An 11,492-nucleotide genomic window follows, 5' to 3' on the forward strand; every position below is an offset into this window, starting at 1 on the left:
CGTGACGAGTTGTCGTCAGCTCATTGCGATTTCTAGAACTTCGGATTCGGCATGAGAATCTCCATACTCAACATGAGAGTCTGACTCGTAATCGCAGGAATCTATTGGGGATTCTATAAAGGGGTGGTCAGATCCGTCCGCGGAAGAAACCACGTACTGATGGTACGAGCGGAGCCGATCAACCTAAAATGTAGGATACGTCCGCATCCTTCGTGGCATATATTGTGTGCGCATTGCCTCTGCGATGCAGTACACGGAAATGGCCCAATGAACTTTGGTAGTAGTTTACTACTACCCGTCTTAGTGACGACATGTTAAGGTAATTTTACCGAAGACAGTACTACTTAATCAATAAATTTAAATGAAAGAAAATTTGCTCTTCCATGTTTGTCTGCGTTCCGTCTCTGCCGGTGTACTGCGCTAGTTATGGAATCCTGTACGAAACGGACTGTAATTCTCGAGCCAGCAAAAAATCCTCTGCTGACTTATTTGTTTTGTCTTTTCAGTGCGGGATTTTTTTTTGGAAACAATAATGTCATCTCTATTGCTGAGTTTCTCTCTTTCGATGTCGATTGCTTCGACATCGATATCATTCGCGTCGTCGGTAATTTCGACGCGTGATAAGCATTATCCAGAGCTATTTTAACTCGTGATAGTCCACGCCCCCTTAAACGAGAGGATCCCTCTAATTGGATGGGTATGCGATGTAGACGCATGCACCAAATTGTTGATGGCGAATTCAACCATCGGTAAACTCGCTCCAATTCGGATACGAGTGGACACAAACTCGAAGTATTTCTTCGAGAACGCGAATAACTCGTTCCGTCTGAATTTCTGTTTCCGGATGATCAGAAGTTGACATAAGTAGCCGTGTTCCGAGAGATCGGAACACCGATTGCCCAAAACACCACCGTGAACCGTGGATCTCTATCCGAGAACAGTTCACGGGGTAAACCGTGGAGTCTAATTACCGTGTCGAAAAATGCAAGGGCACAACCAGGAGCCGTGATTGACTCTGGTATTGTAGCAATATGTACCATCTGGCTGAATCTGTCTACAGAAACAAGGATTCCATTGATTTTTGTGATCGTCTTCGGAAAATCTAAAAACGAAGTCCATAGATACGGACTGCCAACATTCTGCCGGAAGTGGTAGAGGTTGGAGAGGTGCACGGGATGAAGGGCTAGGCTTCACCCGTTGACACACCTCGCAAGCACGAATGTACTTACGGACAAACTGATACTGGCGAGGCCAGTTAAAGTCGCGACTTACTGTAAGATAAGCTGTATCACATCCACGATGCCCACTTGTCGGTGCATCGTGACACTTACACATGCTGCGCAAACGCAAATCATTGTGAGTTGGGATACGATACGTGGAGTGTCGCCAGCAACGGCTGTGAAATACAGTAAGCCGTTGCGTGTTGTGTATCGATCGGATGACGATCGATATAATGCCGGTAAATCTTTGAACGATTCATTTGATGGATTCATGAGATAATTCGTTAAACGCAGAAGGTCTTTATCTTCTTTGTCGGCTTCTTATGTCATCAAGCAAAGTTGACGACGGAACACTTAAAATGAGTGTTGCAACAGTGGGATAGTTTTCACTGCTGGAATACATAGCCGCTCGAAATCGGGTCGGCGTGATAATGCATCAGCGATGACATTAAGCCGTCCTAGTTTATATTCCACAGAGAAATTATACTATGCGAAGAAGGCTGGCCACCTCGCCATTCTTTGCGAGAGGTGTGGGCTGTTTACGGCCGTGCGTAATGACGCATGGTCCGTATATACGATGAACGGTCTATCCCCGAGGAGATAGACCCTAAATTTAGCCAATGCATATTTCATGGCAAGGAGTTCCTTGTCATGCACTGGGCAATTGCGTTCAGCTGGTTGCAGCTGGCGCGCTAGGTAACAGACGACGCGCTCCTCGTCGTCTGTATCGTATTGCATAAACGCGCAGCCGATTGCGAAAACGCTGGCGTCACAGACCACATGGAATGGTCTGTCTTGATCTGCAATCGCCAAGATGGGCGCTTGCATCAAGCTTTGCTTGATACCTTCAAACGAACGCTGACAATCTGCGTTCCATAACCATTTCTCGTCTTTTTCAAGAGACGAGATAGATGAACTGTCATTTCTGCATAATTGCGGGAGTACTTGTGCAAGTACGCCGCTAAACCAAGGAACCTTCTAAGTCCCTTGACATCGACTGGAACTGGCCAGTCGGTAATTGCCTTAATATTTTCAGGATCAGGGCGCACGCCATGTTTACCGACGATGCACCCAAGAAGTGGTATTTCGCTTGCAGCGAATATTCACTTCTTGAGATTTGCGTTCAACTTATGTTTTCACATAAGTGTAAGAACCTGACGAACGTGAGTTTTATGAGCTTCCACGTTCGTCTTTCCGCCCATGGCCCGTTTATGGATGAATAAATCGTCAAAATAACTCGGTGCGAATTATCGCACCGGTCTCAACAGATCCGTTACGCATCTGTTAAATGTTGCAGGGGCGTTACTAAGCCAATGTGGCATTACTAGCCTAGAGCATCCCGCTGGGAGTGCTCACTGCTGTGTACGGGATATCCCGCTCACGCATAAGGATTTGATAGAGCCCATCATCAGATTCATAGACGAAAAGATCGTACTCTTAGACATACCATCTATGCTTACGTCGAATCTAGGTATCGGCGTTTGAGCCGGTACAGCTGCAGCATTCAGTTAATTGAATGCGTGCACTATCCGCCACTCTCCTGTGGCCTTTCGCACACAGAAGGCCGGAGAGCTTTGTATATGACTGGCTACCTTACATGGCCCGCTTTTAATCGATTGATAAAGAATTTATCAATCGCAAGTACTTGTTCATGAGGCAGAGGCCACTGCTTTATGACACAGTACTTTAAGCCCGATTTGAGCTCGATCTCATGTCGAGTGCCTTTATCCTTACGCAACTCGCTTCTGGGAATATATCCCTAAATTTAATCAAATTTTTAAATAAGGATTTGTCTTAAGTGAATCCCACGATTGAGTAGTATCTCTCTCATCCGAGTCTTCACATTGAGGACACTTTCGTCCATCGATGAGCTGTTAAGAACCCGTACGTTCTCTGCAAAATTAACGCTGACCGAATATCGGTTACGTATTTGTCCTCTGTGACGAGTACGCAGATCTGCTTGACTCTGCCACTATGCAGAACTCCTCAGAACCGTTTAGGTTCTAGGGTTGGTTAATGAATTATCTCCTAAGTTATTTTTCGGAGGCGCATACAGATCAAGAGTATAAGCGCCAAATCTTGATCCGTCATTAACAAGCCATCCTTGGCAGCCTGCGGAAAAGGGGCGGTAGTTCCTAAGACCCCTTTTCCGCAGGCTGCCATGGGATTAATCCTTCGGGATGATGAAGTCTAGTCACTTTAGCGTTAACTATTTGAGGAGATTCCTACTCAAGTACGTGGGGACTTATTTCCTCAACGACTTCCGAATGTGATTGCGCTAGTACAGTCGGGTCCTCTACGGTCGACTCTCTGCTCGACCTAGGGTGATCGTGTTGTCCCTTTTGGGCAACCGGTATCTTCCTTGGATGTCGCCCGCTGGGAGTACATTCATGTCTCAATCCACTACACTTGTTCGAGTGGTGGACCTTCGGCGCTGCCTGTGCATTCGCACAGCCGTCGGCAGCTGACTCCACAGTGTCATTCGTCAGCACACTGTGATCTTGTGCAGTCGTACTAGTGACTGTACCAGAAGTGAGGCCATTGCACTCATTCGTATTACATCGTCACGCTTGTGGATGGTCCAAGGCGTTCATCAGATGGCCATCTGATGAACAAGTGGCTGGTAATCTAACGGATCGATGCTGGCAGCTTATCTTGGCTCAAATTTTCTGAGCCAAGGTAAACCTAGGATGACATCAAATTTGTCATCCAAATCCAGTTCGATAAAATTATCATCATACTGTAAATCTTTAAACGTGTAGTGAAACCTCTCTACGCTTTTTATCACTGTTATCGATATGCCTGTCGCTAAGACACAATGTCATCCTTGTTGGAGGGATGTCGCTCTCAACATATTTGGGCCTACGACCCTCTAGCGACTGGCACCGAATAAAGTTATTCGACGCTCCACAGTCCACTAGGGCTCTAAGTGACAAATTAATTCTCACTTTTAACTTGAAGTTGGTGAAGGATACCTCATCGCCAGGTGCAGAGACACATAAAGACTTTGTGTCTGGAGCAACTTTTGTCGAGAGATTTGCAAATTCTCTTGAGGTTGCTAGGTCAGTGGGGCGTTGCGCCCCTGCTGACCCCGACCGTCTTCTGGGGTTCCGCCTCCCTGTTGCAATTTTGCAACAACGTCGGACCCGTGACCGTTGCCCTTTTTGGCATCTGGTCCATAATTACGTTCAGTACCTCTCGGTACTGGGCGTGGGGCACTGCACTCATGCGCGAAGTGACTTAATTTTTGGCAGCGATGGCATTTCTGCAATCACTTATTGCTCGAAAAGCGAGGTCTCTCGCTTTCGATGTAAGAGAGGTCCATGGGTTCTGGACCTTTTTGCTCGTGTCGTCTTGAAGGACGATATAATAACGAACTTGCTTGAGCCTGTCGCAAGCTAAAGTCCTCCTGTTCCGCAATGGAAAATGCTTCTTCAAACGTATCCAGTTCCAAGCGGAACAGGTGGGTCCTTACGGGACCATCCGTAAGACCTTGCATGAACACCGTAATCAACGTGTGTTCATGGACTGGGTTTTTTGCAATACAACTCGCTAAGAGTCGTATGTGCTGGGCATATGCGTGAACATCACGCTTGCCTTGCTTGAGTTTTAGAAGCTCTGAACTCAGGCGTAGGCGGTTCAAACGTCTGTTTGAGCCGGGCTTTGAGAGCCTCTAGCGACCCAAAGACATATGGGTCGCGCAAGTTAAGGCCCAATGCCCAAGTTTTGGCACGCCCTGCCAAATTTGATTGAGCGAATGCGACTTGTATTTTCTCTTCGACGATGTGACGTGCCCTTATGGCATCGTCAAACTCGACAAACCATCTCAAGAGGGAGTCTTCTTCGACTCCCCTATACTTAGAGATGTCAATCTTTAAGGTTTCGGGACGACACATTTGCGTCATCTCAGGTACAGGGGTCTGTACCTGTTGTAACCCCAACATTGCTGTCTGTCGAGATAGTGCAAGGCTACATTTCTCTTTCACCTCGTCAAGTTTTGTGTGAACTTGGTGATGGATGAATGGAGGGCATCGTCCAAACCGGACAGCATGGCCAGGATGGCATCAATCCCTACGGTCGAACTCATTCTTCCGAACGCACTCCTTTCTATGTCCCTTAGAAAGGAGTAGCTATCACGCGAAACGTTATACGTATTCCCATAACATGTCCATGTTAGATGATCGAGCTGTGGTCCTTGGACGGACTACAAAGTGCTACTAGTTGTAACGGGGCGCTGCCGACTTGTACTGCTTCAGTACAAGTCCACTTGCATTGCTTCAGTACAAGTCCACTTGCACTGCTTCAGTACAAGTCCACTTGCACTGCTTCAGAACAAGTCCACTTCGCACTGCCTCAGTGCGAGTGGTGCCTCACGTCACTTTACGCACACTAGTGCGTGCAGAGAAGGTCTTCTCTTTAAAACACTTGCTTTAAAGAGGGTAAATTAAAAAGTGTATTGATATAGTTAAGTTCTTCTTGTCTATCTACTTAAATACTAACTTAATTATAAGCTAATACAAAACTTGTACTAAAAGTCTTATCTGTCTTTCTCTTTGCGCGCGTCCAGCGCTGACTGGACCGCGGAGAAAGTAGATATAATGACCTTTATCTTCCAATAGATAAGCTTTCGAATATTACTATGTAAATTATATTCTCCAAATATTTTCTACCTTTTAGATAATATATTTATTAACACCTTTCAGTGATAATTTAATGTAACGATACACCCCGTTACACCTTTAATAAAAGATAATAGTTTCGTACTTCTTCATTTATTTCCTCTCATAAGAAATAGTATTTGTTATCCCTCTTATTGGAGATGATATTTATGTTTCGGCACACCCCGTTAAACGCCATGCAGCGGTGATGAAACCCCGACAATTTAGTAGTGGCCGAATAAAAAAAAAATTAAGCAAACATTTGCTTAGGTCGGATGCAGAAAATTAATAGTCGTTTACAAGAGCTGTCACTGGAGTCGTTAAAGTTAAATATAGGATGCGCAGTTGTACTTTGAAATTGTACGTTCAAGCCTATCTCTGCATATATAATTATGACTGATCCATTGTCGAGACCTTTGTCGTTGTAAACGAGCGAAGTATTCACGGAAATTAATTTGTGCTTCGAAAATACAAGCTAAACACCCAATCAATGGCTATTTTTACAAGTTTTCGGTCAAATGCAAAGGACAGTCATTTGTCACCGATTGCAGGATTGTGCGATGCTGTTCTTATATAGTGAATTTTGGTCGACGTATTCATTGAACGCACTCCGTCGATATCTAATTTTGATAAGCATTATATGAACAATTCTTAGCCTGACTTATCTTTTCGACATTTTGAACGCAGCGATTGGTCGAAACTTACCCATCTGTAACGGCTTTTGCCGAAGAGCATAGCATTTCTCAGATTACCATTACTCGTACTGCTCATGCTCACGTCCAGACGCCTACCAAATTCGCTGCAGCTTGCAATTGCCGATGCAGCGCGCCGCCGCCATCCCTCAGCTTTATCGCTATGTCCTTGCGTCACACACGAACATCTTCTCTGCTCCATTTGCTTCGAAATTTTAAGTTTTCCCGTCACTCTACCCTGCGGGTACGTTAAAAATTGAGGCGGTCGGTATTCAAGGCTTACATTATTGTGGCTGCAGACATAATTTTGACCGAGGTTGCATCATGACTGCCTGGGCGCACGATGCCTCTTACACTCATGTCCATTCTGCGCGTCGAGTGGCTGTAACAGATAACGATTTAGAAATTTTTCGAGCTGCAGCGCGTCCGAGAAGCCACCTGTGTCCACTGTGCAGACGGAAGACTGACATCCAAGAGCTTCAAGTAAATCTGCTTTTAAAGGAGCTCATCACGGCGCTATTTCCGTTAGAGATGCAAGGCGCTGCCACTTTAGCCAAACAGCAGTGTCCTCATTTAACGATGCCGTCGCCACCCCACACAGCGCTTTCCACTAACACGGCAGCATCGGCGTTTAGACGTCGACCGAGTCTGCGCACCTTTTCATCATTTTTATACGTCTGTGCGGCATCTGTGACGGACCCTCCAGGATTTGTTCTAGCTGTTTTATTACTGCTAGTACTGCTAGCTACCGCATGCAATCCACCGGCACCTCCAGCAGCGTCAGCAATGTACATGTTTGACACGATGGACCGGGTATGCAACGGATTGTCATTTATGATCCACCGAATCTCGATGCAGTTAGAGCAAATGGATCAGATGTTTTCGTGGGTCCGCCTTGTATCGTTTCTTTTGTAGTTCTTTATTCAGTTGTAGACCGGAGACAACTATTAATGCACATATTTATGTCAAGCATTCGAGAAATCGATTTACGAAGCGTGAAGCGACCACCTCGGCCTCACATAGTTTCGATAAGTTGAAAGTGTAGAAATACTTCCATAAAAAATTAAAGCAAAACGTTTTTTATTTACATTACCTGACATCGAACACAATGCTAGTAACCTTCGTGATCGATACGAGCGCGTCCATGAACCAGAGCACAAGCTCTGGCATGACGCTGCTCGATTACGCCAAGTCGGCTGTGGAGCGATTTGTAAAGCGTGTGCGTGAACCAAGCCGGCGCTATCAGCATCACTTCATGCTACTCTCGTGTGGCCACGATAGCCGTCCTAAAAGTGGGACGAAGAGTATGGAGTCAAAAGCCTACGATGGTCGCGTGCGTATAGGTTGGGATCAGTCCACTAATAAAGATACATTTCTGCGGGAGCTTAAAAATTTACGCGCCACGGACCTCAGCGACTTAGGCGCCGCGCTTAAACAAGCCTTTGAGCTTATGAACCAGATCCGCCTTCAATTTAACTGGGACAGCTACGCACTGGGTCGCGCGCCTTGGAACACTAACGTATCGGTTTGCGTTCTACTTACAGACGCTACGACACTCTCTAATGCCGAGGGGCTCATTCAAGACTCGCTTACGATCGCGCCATCGAGTGCCGTTGGGGCAGATCTTACATTTGAGCCTTATAGATGGGATCAACGGCTCTATACGGTCGCGCTGAAGCTGTCAGCGACCATAAATGGCGTCAAGAGACAACCTACGGCACCAGCGGACTTAATGGCGCTCAGTGAAGCAACAGGAGGGATGCTTTACATGCCGACGTCAAAGCCTGCTGTAGAGCAGAGTATAGATCAGATCATTTCAAAGCTGAAAGCTGGAGCTGTAGTCAAGTTTAAGTGCGACGCCATGGAAGAAGAAGTGGAGTATCCCGTGACAAACAACATTATTGCACCAATTCATAGTGGGAAGGAGTTCTACTGGCCAGTGGCTGAAGCTTTTTGGCTCGACAGAAACACGGTCTCATTGCCTACGCGTGAAGCCCACCCGACGCTGGTTTATTCTTGCACAGTGGAGAATGCTATTGAAGCGGCAACAAGTCATATGCTTTTAGATACGCTCAAATTTCCAGCAGATAACTATGTGCTGGAGTCTTCAATTAATCCTACGCCACCTCGTGGCCAACGCTGGCTGATTTATGTTCAGGGTAGCAAAGGCGATGGACGTCTAGGAGAACCGATTGGGATGCTGCGTGCGCCCAATTCAAGTCCTGTTGTCCCTTCTCCAAATGCTATTCTTGTGCTTTTGCCATACAACTTTCCGAAGCTCTTTACTCTACTCGTGGAAGTAGCGCGCGTGTATCAAGCAAGTGGACAAAACATTAGCTCGGTATCGGGCACGTGGATGTTTCAAGCCAAGGCCATGCCATCTTCGTGGCGGGAATCTTTTTCTGCATATTTGAGTAGCTGCCCGCTATACTACTACGCTCCATTAAAAAAGGCGCTACGTAAGTACAATTTGCATGATATGGTGCCAGAAGTTCAGGACTCGGGCAGAAGCTACCAGATCTCGAACTTGTTAAACCGACTGCGTGAACAGGCTATTGCAGAGAGCGACAGCAACAATAAATTGTACTCACGATGCAGCCGCAACGAGGCATCTGGACGAAGTAACATGAGTACCGAATCCTTGTCGTCACCCAATTTAAAACGAGACTTGAATGGCACGAACGCAGCGGACGCAACGTTAGATGCTGTCGTTAAGATGTCACTCCAAGAGTTACGTGCTGCACATCAAAAGAGCAAGGCTCTCTTTTTTAATAAAAATTTGAAATTTCAGATTCAAAGATCGCTTCCACGTGTGACGGTATCACAAGACGAAACAGTGCCCTTGAAGTTGGCTCCTAGTTGGCTTGCTGTCGAGGAAGATGAAAAACATCGAAAACCAATTGAAGTGATGAGTGATTATGAATCACGGCTAATTAAGAAAGAGGCACTCCGGAACCCATTGGCTGAAGCTGAACCTGATGAAGATACCCCATCTGGGTTGCGGCGACGCCAATTATGTTTTAATTTAGGCAACCCGTACAAAAAAAGCTCTTCAAAAATGAGCAATGTTTATCAGGGTGAAGCTGCAGAAGAAGCAGCAACATTAGGAGGCCAATCTCCAAAACGACAGCGCACACGCAAGCGGTCTTCGCAGCTTAAACGAGACAAAAAGCCCTCGAAGCGATTTCACCGAATGCATGGCTCCCCATCCTTTAGGTCGTTACCAGGGTCGCCATCGCAACCTCCTTCTTCCCTTGTTTCTAGCAATTTTTCGACAGCTTCATCGCCTGGTCAAAGCGAAAGCGGTGACACGAAGACTACCGACAGCTCGGTGGAATCCAATTATTCTGTCAAGGCTGAAGCAGCACAAATGCTGGGAATTCCTCTCCATGATGGTGGTTTTGTTGAGGATTCTGATAGTCACAGCTTTGTCCGACACATTTATGGAATCTTGGCAGAAAATTGGGAATCATGGTGCACAATTATTCGCCTGATAAAGGCACGCTCGATCACGCAGCAGGTACAATTGAATATGCCGTGCGTATCTCCCGCATAGTAATTTAAACTATTGTTTTACAGGAAAAAGAGTTCGTTTTAAGCGGCCTTCGATCCATGAAAGGTGGCCCAACAGCAGTGAAGACTTACATTGAGCAAGCAATAAACTATTCGCAGCATTTCCGACAGAAAGTTCTGGAGCATCAGCTTTTACAATTGCTGGTTACAGTGAACGAAGCAGTGAGTGACGAACCTGAAAATAGGCTTCGTTATTGTTAAAGTTTACATCTTCGCTTGTCAAGGGCTTTTTTGTAGTATTAAATTCGATTTTTTGGCTTGTTTCTGGCGTGTTTGTTGACGACAGACGTTAAACCAATTATAACAGTCGCCATCAATCGATCCCGACGTCTATTATTACTAATTGATATAATAGTCTATCAAATGGCCAAGAGCAGGTCGACGAAGGTGGAAAACTGCTGAAAGCATCCTCACTCTTGTCTCATGACAAATTTATTTGGTCGAAATACAACGTGCGGCATATCTTAACCGGGTACTTTATGCGCTCTAAAACGTTAAGAACTAGACATTACCAGTTGAGGGCAATGTGCATTCGGATCGCTGCTTGATAATATGAGATAAGTTCCGCCTGCAAAATTCTTTTTTTTTAAATTAGCAATTGAATCATCCAATTCGCAATTGTACGCATCACCCAGAATTGCCAAAAAGACCAACGAACAATCGATCGAGTAGAGACGGCATTCCAACCGTTTCAGCAGGAGACGTTAGCATATTTTGCTGGACAAATTTTGGACAATCAAATTTTGCGAGCAAAATATATTGCTTACTTGTTTACAGCAATGCTGGCCTAATCCGGATAAATTTCTGCCATTCGGTGTTTTACTAAATATCAGACGATCCCGCCGAGACTGCAAACATTTTGTTCGATCTACTTCTTACGCAAGTGTTCACTAAGGTAACTGGTATGTGGCGCTTGCAAGCTTTTACAATGCCAATCTGTAGCAAAACTAAATCGTTAACAGCTTGTTCCTGCAAGGGGCCCTTTGTTACACGCCCCCCGTTAAGTTAACGGAGAGTCCTTCTGACCGGGGTATCGCGTTACATAAACATTATTTCCTAAAAGAGTAATGATTAATATTATGTGCTATGAAAGGAGACAAGCAAAGAAGTATAAAATTTTTAGGGAAATGTTATTTCCACCGGGTGAAAATAACCAAATGGTCGGGGTGGAAATAACATTTCCCAAAAATGTTTTGTCTTTATTATTTATTTGACTTAATAGTTCCAATATTACCAAATCGATGCAATAAGACATTAGTTCTATTGGTTAAAGCTTGAATATACCCGCCAATCGTCATAAGACACGATTGTGCTGTGCGCAAGGAGGCGACATTCATAGTGTTTTTGTT

General features: G+C 45.4%; 2 protein-coding genes across 2 annotated transcripts; both read left to right on the forward strand.

Moving 5' to 3' along the window:
- The first annotated feature begins 6,500 nt into the window (after nucleotides 1–6,500).
- CCR75_004017 (uncharacterized protein) lies at nucleotides 6,501–7,664 on the forward strand. The gene is made up of 2 exons (XM_067962107.1): nucleotides 6,501–6,814; nucleotides 6,870–7,664. The coding sequence occupies exons 1-2, from the start codon at nucleotides 6,648–6,650 to the stop codon at nucleotides 7,483–7,485; spliced, it is 783 nt and encodes a 260-aa protein (XP_067814695.1). The 5' UTR covers nucleotides 6,501–6,647; the 3' UTR covers nucleotides 7,486–7,664.
- A 14-nt stretch (nucleotides 7,665–7,678) lies between these two features.
- CCR75_004018 (uncharacterized protein) lies at nucleotides 7,679–10,786 on the forward strand (the record flags this gene model as incomplete). Its single annotated transcript, XM_067962108.1, has 2 exons — nucleotides 7,679–10,090; nucleotides 10,150–10,786. 2 exons carry the CDS (start codon nucleotides 7,679–7,681, stop codon nucleotides 10,342–10,344), a joined length of 2,607 nt encoding a protein of 868 aa, XP_067814719.1. The 3' UTR covers nucleotides 10,345–10,786.
- Nucleotides 10,787–11,492: the final 706 nt, after the last annotated feature.

The sequence above is a fragment of the Bremia lactucae genome, linkage group LG10 (assembly GCF_004359215.1).
Source record: "Bremia lactucae strain SF5 linkage group LG10, whole genome shotgun sequence".
Taxonomy (NCBI): domain Eukaryota; phylum Oomycota; class Peronosporomycetes; order Peronosporales; family Peronosporaceae; genus Bremia; species Bremia lactucae.

What these genes read in the sequence shown, in the direction of transcription:
- CCR75_004017 (XM_067962107.1), top strand. Translation starts at nt 6,648, where the DNA reads ATGCTCACGTCCAGACGCCTACCAAATTCGCTGCAGCTTGCAATTGCC. An exon ending in CCCGTCACTCTACCCTGCGG is followed by an intron (nt 6,815 to 6,869) that starts GTACGTTAAAAA and finishes TTGTGGCTGCAG; the next exon opens with ACATAATTTTGACCGAGGTT.